Source organism: Monomorium pharaonis, chromosome 10, assembly GCF_013373865.1.
Source record: "Monomorium pharaonis isolate MP-MQ-018 chromosome 10, ASM1337386v2, whole genome shotgun sequence".
NCBI classification, from domain to species: Eukaryota; Metazoa; Arthropoda; class Insecta; order Hymenoptera; family Formicidae; genus Monomorium; species Monomorium pharaonis.
In genome coordinates this window covers 345,887-363,045 of record NC_050476.1, presented here as the reverse complement: position 1 = coordinate 363,045, position 17,159 = coordinate 345,887, and the positions used below count along the sequence as shown (strand labels likewise).

Genomic DNA, 17,159 nt, shown 5'->3' with positions numbered 1-17,159 from the left:
ACGAACGTGTTTTCCTATCGATTAAGTATTAAAAATATTTCATATAAATATGGATTTAGAAAAGCTTATAACGAATTCGATTGGATTGCACTAGAGCATATTAAAATCGTTGATTTAACCTAAGTGAAATGCAAATATCTCTCAAATGATATAAAATATATATTTTATGTTACCAAATAAAACAGTAAAATATATATTTAGGATTTCAGGATAATCTATGAATCTATTATATTAAATATACCCTTATGTTGATTTGTGTATGACAGTTTTAATGTGCATCAGTGCACACTAACGCGTTCAAATTTGCTATTAGTTTGAAATAAGAGTACTTTACATAAGTACTTTATACAAGTAAAAATATTAAAAAATTGATGATCTTAAATAGACATAACTCGCTTAAATAAAGAAATTTAATGTAATTTTAAAAAATATTTATTTATTTTTAATCAATAATAATATGCATAGTTGACAGAAAAAAATATTAGATAGGAAATAACAATATATATCTTCAAACCAAGAATTAACATTTTATTTATTATTAAAACTTTTTATTATTAAATCAATCATTTTATTAAAAAATTTTGATGAATTTTTAAAGAAGATTAAATTATATATAAATAAGTTTATCCAAAATATTCACTACTAGGAAAAACCAAGGAAATCTTGAATTTTCAAAGAATTAATTTTTTAATCTTGAAAATCATTTTCATGAAATTTTATTAGTCTATTTATTCAGCAAAATTTTCAGAACTTTACTTTTAAGTTTAAATTCTATTTATATTTTCCTAGCAAAATTGTTTCTTTAATCATTTTTTTCTTGATAATACAAAATTTATTAACAATTAATATGGCATACACATTTAGGTACATTCTCATTTTATAAAATAATTAGTGATAATGGAGACAATACATCATTCTAAATTAATATAGTGTGTTTGATCACCTTTCAAATCTTGTACCTCTGCTGAACTACATCCGTATGCATGTATAATAAATAGATCGTTATATGCCATTAGTTTAGCTCATTATTTTTTTAAATACTTTCTCAAATTTAATGTTCAAAACTTAAATGGGTTTCCTTTCTAATTGTATGATTAAGAAACATTAAAAGGTATAATAAAATAAATTTATTTCAAAACTACATTTAAAAAGTTCTTTAATCTCACTTGAAATTTTAATTTAAAATTCCTAAAAAATCCAAAAAAATTTTCAGAAAATTTTTTTACAAAGTTTGAATAAAAATCCTTATCATTGTTTCATATATCATTAAGAATGTAATTTTTTGCTTACATAATTCATTTGCTACTATTATCAAATTTAAAACAATTATTTTTTACTCTTTTTAAATGACTGTTATAATATTGAAAAAAATATTTTACTGAAACTTAAGATTATATCAAACTTTCCAGAATTTATATTTTTATATTGTTGCTTATGTCACATAAATGACAGAATATTATTGATACTATTATTTTACTGTACTGTTATTACACTGTTGATTTAAATAAAGCATCTCTCAATAATACACAATCGGTACAAATTATAAGATTAATTTCAACGCGCTGGTATGAACATTATTATCGTTACCGAAGAAAAGATTGAATTGACTTTTCCCAAGCGTTCAAACTTTTATCGCACCTTTCCTCCTCCCTCTTCATTCCACCAAAAATGAATTTTCCAACATGACGAGATGAGTCTTTTAATATTTGACGAAATAAAGCCAAGTCCCGTCTGTTGATCCGTCTCGAATTCCTTGGAAAGAATATGCGAGATTAATGCGAGATTAATTTTACGCTCGTGTCAAAAATCTCTAGAATATAATCAATACCACCGTATCGGGCAACATGGTAACAGCAAGCGAGAGTCGTCGCTCATGTTCGCGGAGAATTTCCGATAGGATCGACTCACGGACAGTGCGTTTCATTCAATTTCATATCGTGCGCCCGCGCTCGTGCCGGCTTCACCGCGGGCGCAAAGTTGCTCCGATGACTGCTCGGATATCATGAATCGTCGCCGCCCACGACAGCTGGTACGAGAGACGGAGAGAGAGAGAGAGAGAGAGAGAGAGAGAGAGAGAGAGAATGAATGAATAACGGATATCGGCCCGATAACTACGCGCGCCGATGCGTGTAGGCATTGCATATACAGGGTGTCTGTTAATTGACGCCGCGAGCGAAAAGTAAACGCGCCTCGCCGGAGTGACATTCCCGAGAACGTTTCCCCGACGATGAATTTTAATTTGAGAGACCGAAAGCCCCGATAAACGAGAGACCGTTTCAAAATCATTCTAAAGTTAACCGTCCCTCTCTCACAGCTCCCCGCGCAATCTAGAAAAAAAAGTTAGAAGAATTATGGGGGGGGGGTATTAAACTGTCTCTCGCGCGGGACGAGGAAAGGGTAACTCTTCTAAGATACCTGTCTTTAATTTCAGAAGTGTCCCTCCAAAGGAAGTGAATACTTTCGCAGATCCGCTTCCGTCCGCCTCTTCTATCCGCGAGGTATCCGCTTTCTCTCGTATGCACGCGACTCTTTTACTCGCCCCGTACAACGTTTTTACTACGCGCGTAACGGAAGACGTGTCATCGTCAAACGTCACGCTTCGCGTCCTATTAACCGCCGCGATTTATCTCGCGGTTCTTTTTGCCTCTCGCGCCGGACATCGTTTTTTCTTGCGCGGCGCGCGATATTTTTTCCCCGCTTGCTCGCCCAGTGACACGCACAACGAGAGAATCCTTCCCCTGCAGAGGGGTCAAGGAGGAAAAGGGGAGGAAACGGCCAAAGGTGCTTCAGAATATACGAGTCACGCCGACGTAAATATCGGCCGACATACGCGATATTTATGGTATATCGGAAGGGGAAATGCGGTTCACGTAAGTCACCGTGCACCGTCCTCGAGAACAATGGTCAAGTTACGAACTGGCGGGCGCAAATATGCCATTTGATATAATTATGCATCACGGGATAGTCGGTACCGAGGGAAAATGCGAGATTTCGGCGGCGACATCGAGATGCGATGAATATTATTGGAGAACAGCGCTTTCTACACGAAAATACATGGGCTTTTTGCGTCTAAAAGTTTAGCTAAATATAAAGTAATTCTGGTACCTGAGGAAAAAAGTTGTTAATTTGACTAAATTTTTCAACTTGATTTCTTTAATTATTTATGTATATATTTCTTCAAGTATTTATGTATTTCACTCAAATATATAAACACTTGAATTGAAGTATTTTACGTATTCAAGTTAAATGAATAAATAAGTGAACTAAAAAAATTTAATCAAGTTAAAAAATTTAGTCAAATTGATGGTTTTTTTTAAATATATTTACGCCGCAAATGTCAGACAAAATAGAGAAAGAAGGAAAGTGCTCGCACTCTGTTTTTATAAGTTTTTATGTTACATTAGTATTATGTTGCGATTCTAATTTTTTTTATTGTTAACATTAAAGAAATCATCGTCAGCTGAATCAATTTGTCAATGTTGTAAGCAGCGCAGCAAAATATTACAATCTAAGCAAAATGAATATTTTATAGAGAGTTTAAAAGGTTTAGTAATTATTTCGTATGAGAGACAGTAAAAGATAGAGTATATATATAAAAAAGTGCTTAGCTCTTGTATTCTCTGCTCAGCTAGATTCTCCCACGTGAGTATGAGACCATATCTCACCCCGTTTAATGTACGGCAAAAATGCAAGGGTTTCCAGGGTATTCACAGTCCGGTTTTAAAACTTATTTCTCTTTCATGATTATTCAAGTTGACAGTTTTAAGATGACTGTATAATAATTGGCTTATGATATCAAAAGATTGTACTTAAGACGATCTTAAGCAAAAGCAAACTAGGAATACCGGTCTAAGTTTTTTCAAATATAAAAAAGTAGATATTAAAAAAATTTTTCACAGTAAATAAACAATATAAAATCTATTGGTATAATTTATTTATCTTACTAAACGTAGTAAATAAATTTTCGATAAATGCGGCATATATTGGTGCTTCTTTTTCCTATATATATTTGAAAATAATTTTATTGGACCATTAAAAAAATTACGCTCAGGTTGGTTGCTAGAACGTTAAAACTTTTGCAGTATTGCAAACAGCTTATCAAGCTTCATCTTTCATAATTATATAGTTCATGAGGTTTTGTGCAAGAGCATATGGAGGCTGTTCGAAAGTAATTTTCAATACCGAGATCAAATCTGTCATCGAAATATTAACATTGAGTTTAATTTTTGAGATATATAAAGATGCATTTATTTCTAGTATATTAAAAGTACATATAGAAAAATTTTATTCAAATTAGAAACAAATTAGAAGTGATGAGCGTTTATAATTTTCTTTTTACATAAAAAATGTGAATAGGCAAATTTCAGTGATTCTATGATTATGAAGCCTTTTTTTGCAATTAATGTAAGCTAATAAAAAAGATTATTTTAATTGAGCTATATGTTATTAGTATTAATCAACTAACTCATTTTTAGCAAATAAATTAACATTACTTTTGTAGTAAATATTAGTTTGAACTTACAAAATAATTATTTAAATAGTACAAAAAACTTTTATTTAAATTAAGTTTTTCTTTCAATATATTGCCCACAAACATAGCAAAAATTAATTAGTTTTACACACACAATCTTCTCAATATTTTATATAATATAAATTAAAACAATAGCTCTGTAATATTTTTGTAAACAAATAATGACACATTGCAATGCCATTATCAATCAATAGTATGATCGACATATTATAGTTTAAAAATTCGACCAAATAAGATTTTTTGACAGGTTCAAACTCAGCGCCCCAGAATACATTTAAAACTTTGTTTTCTTTTCTTGTACAAAAATTAATATAAAATTTACTTTTAATATAAAATAAACATAGTATCGTTAATTTGATAGTTTATCCAAATTATTGTCAGACCTGTATCCAGGTTAAATTTTTTAGATTACTGCAACAAAATCGTTGTTTCGTGTACTTAATTAAAATCTTCTCATTCTCTGCGGTTTGTTTTAAGAGATTGTTAATCGGAATACTTGGACTGATAATTGATATTGGAACTGTCTGATTGACACAAGTGTATTATTGCGTGTAATACCAGTGGTGATTATTGTCTAACACCCGGATATTATGGACTCAATGCACGAATGTTTGTCAATTGCCGCGTAATAATCAATAATGCGCTGACTGAATTAGCCTTAGTCCTAGTAAGTTCATGATTAGAATTTTTTAAAATCTTATTTAACTTACTGCACTTTAATAAATATCAAAAATTTCTTTATTGCCAATCCCTAAAAATTTTAAGTAAGTGTTCCAATTGCTAATAAAATCTACTTGTTCTGCATTTAATCGCTTCTTTCATACAATACATCCCTTTTTGTGGAAAATCACAATAGAGTATAAGTGAGAAATATTATTGGAAATAAAGTGGAAGTACAACTTATTGGTAAAATATGCGAATGTCGGTCGGTATGCGATATTTACGATGTTGAGGAATGCGGCTTTACACACGAGTGAACAGGCGCAAGCTCATCGCTGTTTGGTAGGAGAGCTGAAATTATCAGTCTGGAATTCGCGGTGTAAACGTGCGGATAATGTGCGACATTGTAACGGCCTGTCATAATAATTCGCATTAAAGTAAGCTCTGTTCTCTATCGAGGAATAAAAGTATCATAATTTTGTTTATAGCTTTTAAGAAATATTATAACTCTAATAAATATCTATGATATATCGATAATATATAATTGTGGGATTATAACTAATTATTTAATCCTATAATAAATAATAATTTAGTCTTATGAATATTTAGGCTTATAAATAAAATAAGGTCACATATCCGCAAATTTATCATAAGGATCAATTTTATTCAAAATATATTTTTAATCTTAGTAATTTAATATTTTAATCAAAAATATTAAATTAAACAAAAAATTCGATTAGCATATTATTCGCACTTCCTTCAATAAAATTTTATAATATTCTTCGACAGAGTATAAATTCTGTTTTTTGAACATTGATTATTCTATTGAATAATAAATTCCTCTAACATTTAAGATATGCTATAAAACTATATTATGTTTTGAAATTATTATCGAGAAAACTTTTGTTAAAGATACCTAATCATTACTTTAAAAAAGTAAATAATCGCTTGTTCTAACAATATAATTAAATAATGATCAACTGTGTTATTGTCGATTTTGGAACTGCACAGTTTCAAATTAAAGAACGTACGTAATTAAATTAAAGAACGCTACAAATTAATTTAACAGCAATGGCAAACAGTAATTTTGCAACACTGCAAAGAATTTACATTATCAACGTCGTAACATTTCGTCGTGAATTCGGCGAGACGATAATATTTTTCTATGACAAGTTTTATATCGTTACGTTCCCAGGTGTGCCAAGTCCTGTGCAACTCCTGCGCTATCACGGCGCGTTTTTCCGAAGTGCACCGGCGCGGCAGGTGATATCCGATACAGGACACGTTTCCACGCATAAATAACATCTCGCCGTATCCATTAAGGATCCAGCGGAGTCAACGGCAATGTATCCGGGCAATATTCCAGTCTCGGTATTCGAGTCTCGGTGAGTCGGGCACGCGCGTTCGTGCAGGGGGAGAAAAGGAACTCGATTCGATTCCCCGCGGACGGGTTATGGGGCCATCGACGGTAGCGGGCCGCAATTTATTATTTTATCATTGTCCCGCGATGGCGTACACGGCGTCTACGCTCGTCGCGTACATACACGTAACCCGTAATCCGTGTGCGCACGTCGGGTCGTCGATACACCGTATAAATCGTATATATCGCGCGCCGATATTCTTCGCGTCTACGTGCCCGTATTTCAAATCACCGGCTGCGGTACCCCTCGCCGCCACTGCCGCCGCTGTTGCGATCGGAAAACAGAACAGGGTGGGAAAAACGGTCGTTTCATCGAAACTGTATGCGTCCGTGTCGCACGATCACGAGGGATGTCTCTCCCTCGATCTCCCGATGGGAAACGCGCGCGGCGCGATTTCGCTTACGTCGTTCGGAAACATTTTGCATAATTGATCCGGCGAGCCGCAGCATGAATTAAGCATGAATTAGGTTCGCGCGGCGGGGGAAAAAAACGGAAGAAACACGCCGGAATCCCATTTGCGTGCGAGCCCCTCGTCGATAAAATGAAAACTCATAACGACAGAATATTTATTAGATGTATGAAAATCTCGTCTTCATATATTTGAGCTTCTCGGGTAAAAAATTGCAAACGTATACGGAAGGGAGATTTATCGCGTTATTCTCCAGATACTTCTCCTCTCTCCTCCCTCCCGCATAATACCGTCGTCGTCCTGAACAATCTCTTTCGGTATGCTGCTCAGGTACACTTCAGTCAGCGGTTCGCCTATGTACTTATGCATATAGTGCAAGCCTCGCGCGCGAACTGCATCGGACGTAACGAGACAGCTGGCGAGCCGAACGTGCCGGCCAATGCGGGCGCGCGATCAGCTTCGGGTTAAACTACGTTGCAACTTGGGTGCAATGTTATGCTAATCCGTTCACGTACTCGCTAAATTTCGCCGGACAAAGCGCGCGCGCGGTGCGGAAAACGGCGGGCGGAAAACGTAGAAATTAAAAGTCGTACATCACGACTCGCGCTGTGAAAACATCCCGAAAATTATTGCGGACTCGTGTAAATCGTACGTGGTACGGCGGAAGCGCAATATAATGAAATATTCGCTGAGAAAAAAAAAACATTTTAATTTCTTCATTAAATTCTGGACTCGGCGGCACGCTTCTCTCTCGTGTGAAAGATTTAATTAAGATTCACGCGCGAGTTCGTACGAACATTTCGGGAGAAAGAAGAGGTGCTACATAACTACGTAGAAAAGAACATTTTTGCTCGATGGCAACGAAAATCTCATTAACTAGAGGAACTTAATTGTTCCTTCGACAAGAATGATAATGTTGTAAAAAGAGTTATTTTATTAATAATTTTACGTAATTTGAACAATAAAAATTGATACTTAATGTAGCAGCAAGTCGCCTGAAGAAACGTGTTCGATCAATTTTACCTTAATGATTTCTCAGCAAAACATTTTTGAAATGTTGTCGAAAATTTTGCTGTCGACGCGATGTAGCGTCAGTAACATTAGCACAATCACGCTAGATCTTTGTCTTGAACTTGCACGTCTGTTCAGTCGACTCGAGACTAAACTTTGCAGTACTGTATCTCTTCAGAATCAGGAATCTGTCAGGCCTAAGGACGTGTGTGTGTGTGTGTCACATTTTCAAGTATTATCGAGTAAACAATTAATAATTAATATCTTATAAGATAGAATAAATGTATGAACCATATGGGTTATTTTTCTAATTATCTAAGATCATGTTTTTATCAGTATTAATACAGTGCATTGTTTAGTTTAAATGAGTAAATATTATTATAAATAAAAAATATTATTTGAACACTAAGAGCCTGATTGTCGGGTTACACTACTCTTTCTTCAGTTTTAATTGTGTTATATACATTATAGTTTTATCTAATTATTGTTGTAAATAAAAGAGTTGCATAATAAAAGCGTTACAGTAGTTCCTGATGAATATATTGATAAAGAACCGCAAGAATTTTTCTGCAGCGGCAATCTGCAAAAATATTTACTCCTAAATATTTTCCTTTATTAATAATTGATAATCTGCTGAGTCCTTGGCTATGCATGTCAATTAAGTTTCCAGATGAATACACACTTTAATAACACGTAAATATATTTTTCAACTTACATATTGTAATCTGTAATAAACACATAATAAATATTATTATTTTATTTTAATTTTTTGCAAGAATAGGTAGAAACGTATAAATTTTCAGATCTGTATCTGACATGAAAAATTTAAGGAACCGTTCAAATTTTTATATACTCTGGTAGAATCGTTTCTTCCGCGAACGCATTTCGCACGCAGCCGAGTTCTCCTCATTTGTTTTACGACGATAATATATTTAAAACGGAATAAATAAGAGGTATCCACCGGACACTGCTTCCCCGTAGTACAACTTTAATTTCGACCATCGATCGCGCTGCGACCGTCGCGTTTACGATCCCTACTAGATCGTAACTTTCAACGAGTTGTCTGTCGAAGGCACTCGCAGCGGTCGTCAGCACGGAAATCTCGTTCAGACTGGTTTCCTAGTAGGTATTCTCAAAGGGACGTCAGGGGCGACCACCGCTGACGCGACGCCCCCGATATCTCTCTCTCTCTCTCTCTCTCTCTCTCTCTCTCTATCTCTCACGTCTTAGTTTACTTTTTATTTCCTTTCTCTCCGGATAATCAACCGCGTGGGCTTATCTCGCCGCTGCCTCCTCCTTCTTCTCCTCCTCCTCCTCAGAGAGGTCACAGATCTACGGGATCTCTGACAAATAAAGTTCTTAAGATGTAACGGTGTTTAGTCCTTTTTTTATTGTATTCCATCGCGGCTCACCAATCCCGCGCAAAAGCGGAATATCGTCGAAAGAAATCCCGTTCAATACATAGAAAGAAGATATGGAGAAGGAGACACGCGGAGTGAAAAGCTGTCGCATCCCCCGACGCGATTCGACTTTTCCCACTTTATTCCTCCACTGGCGCGATGGCCCCGGGATCTCTCGCAGATCTATCGTCGGAATTGGAAGCATTTGTTTCCCGGCCGGGTGACCCTCGGGAGAAACGGGAAGGGGGGGTTCTTCTCATTCGAGAATAGGATAAATGCTCGCCCCGTTAGAATGGAGAACCGAATAAAACAAAGACGAGGTGGAATTAAAGACTACATGATATGATACTTCAAATTTGTATGCAGCCTCTCTAGCCACCCTTCCTCCCTCTCTCTCTTTCCTGCTTTTTTCGACCGACAGGAAAGAGAGAGAGAGAGAGAGAGAGAGAGAGAGAGAGAGAGAGAGAGAGAGAGAGAGAGAGAGAGAGAGAGAGGGGGGGGGGGAGAAAGAGAAGAAGAAGATACAATCGCCGTCGCGCAATAATTGCGGTTAGGAGATGGGAAGATTCGAGACACACGATCTCCTCTACCTCGTCGGACGAACAGGAGAAGTACGGTGCAGGAAGAGAGAAGGAACGGAGAATCGCGTAAAGAAGGAGGAAAACTGTAATATCTTCGAGCGTCTTGGTACTAGCCTTACGAAATTCCGAGCGCCTTCAAACAACATTGCCGCATTCCCGTCGGGGTTAAGTACTCCGCGTACTCTTCCGCAGACATTCTATTGCAAATGCCTGGCGTTCTCTAAATAATTAAATCATCTCCGTCAAGCAAACAAACCGATTATATTTCGAATACGAATGTCGAAACTAGTAGCGCCGATCGACGTCGACAGAGAGGAACTCGTCGCGCCACCCAACGTCAACGCGACATAATTCGATTTCGGATACTTAATTATTCCTCCCCATACTTTGTTCGTATCTCGGTATTAATAACACGTTATTTATAGCAAGTATCGTGTAAGTTAATTAAAAGTGTATCGGTTCGGCGTCCTCAGTCTGCTGTGGTAAAAAGAAAAGCTGACGTAATTGGAGGGCCATTAGCAAGGCGAATTGTAAAAAAAGAACCGTGAAAAAAAAGTTTGTCACAAGTTTGTTCTTATACCTATTACATTAAAAAAATTATTATTTTGCGCAATAAACGGTTTGAAAATAAGCAGTCTTTATTTCTTAAAAATTTAAATTTTTTAAACTTGTTTGATTTTTCTAAGAAAATTCTTCAAAATCTTTTCAAATCTACTAAACTTTTTCTAGATGCTTCAGCAAAAAAACTTCTATTCTCTTTGTGTAAGAATTAAGAAAAGAAAGAGTAAATATTTCTCACACCGAGATTAAAGTTAATTACACTATCAGAAAAATGGATATTAGTCCTACGAACAGTCAAGAAATTCAATGTATACTATAATGTCTTGCGCCAATATATTGTAGCATAGAGTAACCTTTGTGTGATATGTAAGCTCGTCAAATGCACTTGGATGTCGCGTATGCCAGCAATCGATTTTTCTTCGCCGATCGTACGGCCGGACAACGATGAAATAAATTCTTGCGCGGTATCGCCGGCTATACGCGTTACGCGAGAGTCATCCCATTACTGGGGGCCAGCATCCGAAATCTGTGCCGGACAACGCGTACACGTGTGAAATGCAGTCGCAGCCCGTTTACGTCGAATGTACTCGTTTCCATTTTAATTGTGCAAACAACGTTTCGCGATGCGCTTACGGCGATTTCACCTACAACGGTATCGGGGAACCATGCCATCGCTACAGCCACCGGACGTCCAGAAAGCAAAATCTAGAATTTGCAAGCTCGCAAGATAGTCATTCGGCTTTTTTCGCAAATCCAAAATTCGCCCGTGCGAATTTGCGATATTTGTTTAATCGTTATGTATTGTTGAATTTAACGCTTCTCACACTTCTCAAGTATACTGCATAGCGGCGCTGGGAATGGGAGGACATCTTGCCCATACTGCTGAGCGCCCGTTTTCTTTGCCTTAACCTACCTAATCTTCCAACGAGTTTCTCGAACGTTCTGTTCTGTTCGCTCATTTATACACACTTCATAATAAATACTTTATATCAAAGCAAACAGTTTATACTTATTAAAAGCTCACATGTATAAAAATTTTTTTTTTTATGTACTAGATAATTTATTCGGTAATCGTTCAATTTCTTTCGATTGAGATTTTACGATGTATGCAATGGAATTCTGGGAAACATCGGTCATAAAAGCTTCCAAATAATGGCATCATTTTACAATGGAATGCGTACGCCAGATTAAGGATATATCGGACTGAAGTTCAAAATGGTACAAAGTTGCTAAAAATTTGTGAAATTGTTTTTTTAGTTTCCCTAATGTACTGCAAAAAATTGAAAACGCATCCACTAAACGGTTACTGAGTTATAACTATTTTAATTTTCACTGATTTTACATGGTATCCTTTTCTATCTTACGGAAAAGGTCTTGTCATGATCTTGACGGATGAAACAGCTAAAAAAATATAGAAGAAATAGTACCAATGTTTTGAATCTTTTTATACATCTAGTATATGAATAGATGAAAATATCTGCCAAGTTTCAATTGTCTTCACTACACCGTTTTAAAGAAATGAAATATAAATTGAGATAATTGTGCATTTCCAGTGTCAAAAGTTTAAACTCATAAGTGAAAAAAATCACAAATACGTAAAAAATACCTTTGTAAGAGTAAAAATAAGACTCCAACTATCGTTCAAGTTTCTTACATCTAGATTTACTATGCGTTAGGCGTAGATATTTAAGTATTTCAAATTTCATGCACTTTTGTCTAAGATTGTATGTTCGATACACCCTTAAAACCTGCACGGCTAAATAAAAATACATAATTTTTTTCTTGTTCATTATTCAAACGGATGAAAACGTTTGTATTCAACCAATATATCACGCCAATGTGTCTCGTACTTCGTCTTGTGTACCAAGAGATATCTACAAACTGAGTTATCCATCTAAATCATATTGCTCTGCTCGACATACGACTGACATAATCAGCTTCAGAATATGCACTTACGTAAGCCGAACCGTTCGGCTTGGAATTGCTTGCGTATCTTCCCGAAGTATGTCGGGGTTACATCTAATTTTAGGTTGCGTCCACGGACATGTGTCCAAATCTATGCGAATTTTGAACGAATATGTTTGAGAGAATTTTCTATTAGAGTTTATCTTAAAAATTATGATAGACTTTATTCTAAGAATTATAATTATTATAAAACAACAGTTTTTAAATATTCTCCATAATTTTAGTAAACTTTAATAACATTGCAGTGACGTTCAATTGAATTACATATTTTATATTACAAGTAGGTAAATGTTAAGAGATAAAAGAAATATTTGTTATGACAATAAATAAATGAATTAAAATGTACCGAATAAAACTGATTTACAGGGAAAGTATTTATTCTAATAAAATCAAACAAAATAAAAAATTTAATGCTTTTGCACAAACTATTTAATTGAAATATCTTTTAGTAGCAACCAAATATACGTTTTATTTTTAAAAAATTAAATTTTTTAACAATTTTGTTCCTTTTGCAAAGTAAAATATAGCTGAAGCTAGCAGCCAAAGGCAGCAGCCAAACGCCGAGCGGCCAGAGCCGAATGTCGTATAGGCGTTTTCAGAGAGCACCACACGTCTAAACGCAAAATACAATTTCCTTCAAATTTGGCTGGAAATATCTTTCCGTAACGCACAATCGACTGATCGATCATTCGCGAAAAAAAATGCATTTTCCTAATTGTTATAAATATTAAAAGAATTAATTATTATCGTTTTTTGCGCCTCACGCCTAAACGCAAAATACGATTTCCACCAAATTTGGCTGGAAATATCTTTCCGTAACGCACAATCGACTGATCGATCATTCGCGAGAAAAAATGCATTTTCCTAAATGTTATAAATACTTTTTAAATTAATAATTATCGTTCTTTACGCCTCACGCCTAAACGCAAAATACGATTTCCACCAAATTTGGCTGGAAATATCTTGTCGTAACGTACAATCGACTGATCCATCATTCGCGGGAGGACGCGCATTTTCCTAATTGTCATAAATATTTCTTAAATTAATATTTATCGTTTTTTATGCCTCACGCCTAAACGCAAAATATAATTTCCACCAAATTTGGTTAGAAATATGTTGTCGTAACGTACAATCGAATGAACGATCATTCGCGGGAGAATGTGCATTTTCCTAATTGTTATAAATATTTCTTAAATTAATATTTATCGTTTTTTACGCCTCATGCCTAAACGCAAAATACAATTTCCACCAAATTTGGCTGGAAATATCTTGTCGTAACGTACAATCGACTAATAGAACATTCGCAGGAAGACGTGCATTTTCCTAATTGTTATATAAATATTTATAAAATTAATATTTATCGTTTTTTGCGCTTCACGCCTAAACGCAATGTACGATTTCCTCCAAATTTGGCTGGGAATATCTTTCCGTACCGTCGAATGGACTGATCGATCATTCGCGAAAGGACATGCATTTTCCTAATTGTTATAAATATTAAAAGAATTAATTATTATCGTTTTTTGCGCCTCACGCCTAAACGCAATGTACGATTTATTTTAAATTTGACTGGGAATATCTTTCCGTGACGTACAATCGTCTGATCGATCATTCGCGGAAGGACGTGCATTTTCCTAATTGTTATAAATTTTTTAAATTAATTTTTATCGTTTTTTGCGCCTCACGCCTAAACGCAAAATACTATTTCCAGCAAATTTGATTTGAAATACCTTGCTTTAACTTATCAGTCATAATAATCATAATAAACTTATCAGTCATTCGCGATCATTATTAATTGTTTAATGGTTTTTTAAATTGTTAATTACGTTCGTCAGATGAACACAAGGAACGCTGTCTTCAAATTTCTATGAAAATATTTTTTGAAGTCTAAAACGACTTAATTAACCGTATATGACAAATTTTTATGAAAATGCACTTTTGCAAAACATTGTTGATTACTAAAATAATGCAGCGATTTTTTTTGTAAAGTACATTACCGCTTTTTGCTGCACCCAGAGCCGACGACAAGGATGTAACGGTTTCACGGCTTCAAACAATACAAATTAATTAAAAAAATATTTAAACAATTAGGAAAATGCACGTCCTGCTGCGAATCATCGATCAGTCGATTGTGCGTTACGGAAAGATATTTCCAGCAAAATTTAAAGAAAATTGTATTTTGCGTTTAGACGTGAGGCGCAAAAAACGATAAAAATTAATTTAAAAAATTTATAACAATTGCTAAATTACAAGTCTTGTCGCAAGTCATCGATTATGTATTATAATGACTAAACCCTATGCAAATTTTTTAAAGTTCGTTAAAAATCTCATAACCAGGAAATTTTTAACGTTTGTTTGAATGATGTCGCTCGACGTTTGGCTGTTGCCTTTGGCTGCTAGCTTCAGCTACATACAACATTATATATTTATATACAAAACATTATTATATTAATATTAAATTAAAGGGAGAGAGATAGAAAAAGAGAGAGATGAGAATGAAAATATTAATTAAATATTTTATTCGATATAATTTAACTAAATTATTTGTTACAACAAAAGAATCTTTCAGTATAAAATTTAGTTAAATTTTAAAATTGGATAGTTATTTGTATCTTATAGTTATTTTTTTCAGTAATGAAAGTTGTAATAGCGCTACTTTTCTGTTTTCGTAACTGCAATGTAATTACGTTTTTTAGCCATATTTTTTCATGGTATATTTTTAATGGTAACAACTTTGCAGTTACTTTATCATTATTTTTTACGTTTTGAATAGATTTATAACAATTTTATAAATTGTATAGATTTTTGTTCAATATTCAGCGTTCTATTATTATGTTTGAAATCAAATTTAAGTGTAGTTTTAAGATATAGTATAAATCTATCACATAAGATTGTAAGTCTATCACATTGCTACATTTTAAGAACAATTTTGAATTTGATTATTATGTTGATATTTTTAAGTACTTACAAAATTAAAGACAAAAAATTATAAATGTCACCGAATTTATAAATAAGAAAATTTTATTTACATTTTGAGCATTTTTAAATTCTTTTTAAATTTATGTCTTGTAAATTTAATTTCATATAAAATAACTTTTCCAACTTCTATTTAGTAAAATTTAATCAAATTATTTTATAATATTGAAAATAGTTTAATTAAATTTTACTAAAATTTTTTAGTAGCAATATTATCTCAACTATCATAATTTTTATTAGAAAATTCTAAAAGAAATTTCTTTTCATATACGTCGTATTTGAATCGAATAAAAATTATTAGTATATTTTTCTGCTAGTATAAATTTACCAAGTTCTTCTATACATGTACCTCTGTAAAAATTTTCAGTAGACATATAAATAATTTTGTTATAATATATACATGTGTATTGTGCATACGAGTAAAATAAAAATCATTTAAAGAATGTTTCCGCTTCTACCACAGGAGACATTTTGCTGGGACGTTGCGTACATAATTTAAATTCACCAGCATCCCTTGTGCAATCCCTTTCCAGCCGCATATAAATAATCGGGGCACGAGTTTGCTGTAATATTCACTATCTCACATGTATCTTAACCGAGTTTCTATCTGTTATACGTCTTTTCTCGCGGATATTTCTCGACACTTTGCTTCAATAAGTTCCCCGTAAACTTTCGCTGGTATTTTCCTTCTCTCTCTCTCTCTCTCTCTCTCTCTCTCTCTCTCTCTCTTTCTCTGCCTCCCTCTCGTCTGCATCGCGTGCGCGCGTAAACGCTGCCATGAATTTGCAGCATACATTATGATCCGGAATGATTACGTACGACACGGTAATTCCCCAGCAACCTTATTCAAAGATACAGTCCGGATGTTGCCGCCGCCACTGTCGAGAGATATCATCTGCCCTGCCGTGCACTTTCTTCCAGCCTCTCCTATCCTCTTTACGATCGCGCCGGTGGCAGCGCGATGCGCTTCTTGTACGTGTGTATGTATGTAAGTGTGCAGCGCGCATCGAGAACTTCGCATGATTTACGACAAACGAGTTAAGAGCGCCGCTGCCGCCGTCGTCGTCACCGCGTAATGATAAACATTTTCGACGTTGCGTGTACGCTACGGATTCACGATTCTCAGACTGCGAAGGCGAGGGCGGCGACTAAAGCGCGCCATGTAATTTAATAGAATCGTTTACGGAAAGAACTTTATGATAATCGAAGCCTCGGAGCTTCTTGCATGTACGTACGCATGTACTTACGGATTTGCTTGCAGTGTCGTCGCTCCGTATGCTTAACGTCACCCTTCGCCGCGCGTTTGTCAAAACCTAAACCTTCGTTTGCTAAATCTTCGATTCTCGCCTGGAGACTCCGACTGTTTGACCCCGATTCTCCGGCTCTCCGAACAGAAAAATCTCCGGCTAAAATTTTTTCTCTCTAAATTTTGATGATCTTTCTTTTAGGAAGAAAGTCTCATCAGTGATTACTTTTTTATACAATGATACTTTTAGGTTGATAAGTCTTATCATAAGTAAACAATTTGGATAGCAGTAAATTCATCTCCGGTAGAATGATTTTCTTTAATGGATCCAATCTGACCTTTTCTTTAGAGAAATATTGTAAGAAAAATATCAATTTAAATAGGAATTATATATAATGTTT

General features: G+C 34.8%; 1 protein-coding gene across 3 annotated transcripts in view; it reads right to left on the bottom strand.

The window, feature by feature from the left end:
- Positions 1–17,159, bottom strand: part of LOC105833764 (CD151 antigen) — a 183,612-nt gene that overhangs the window by 38,244 nt on the left and 128,209 nt on the right. Inside the window, exons 1-2 of one of the 3 annotated variants that reach the window (XM_036293023.1) lie at positions 1,829–1,861; positions 1,639–1,752 (exon numbers count right to left, since the gene is read on the bottom strand). The exons of the other annotated variants lie outside the window; for them this stretch is intronic. Coding sequence (XP_036148916.1) covers positions 1,639–1,752; positions 1,829–1,846 — 132 coding nt within the window. The 5' untranslated portion in view covers positions 1,847–1,861. Of the gene's footprint in view, positions 1–1,638; positions 1,753–1,828; positions 1,862–17,159 lie in introns of those variants that run through there. 3 annotated transcript variants of the gene reach the window in all.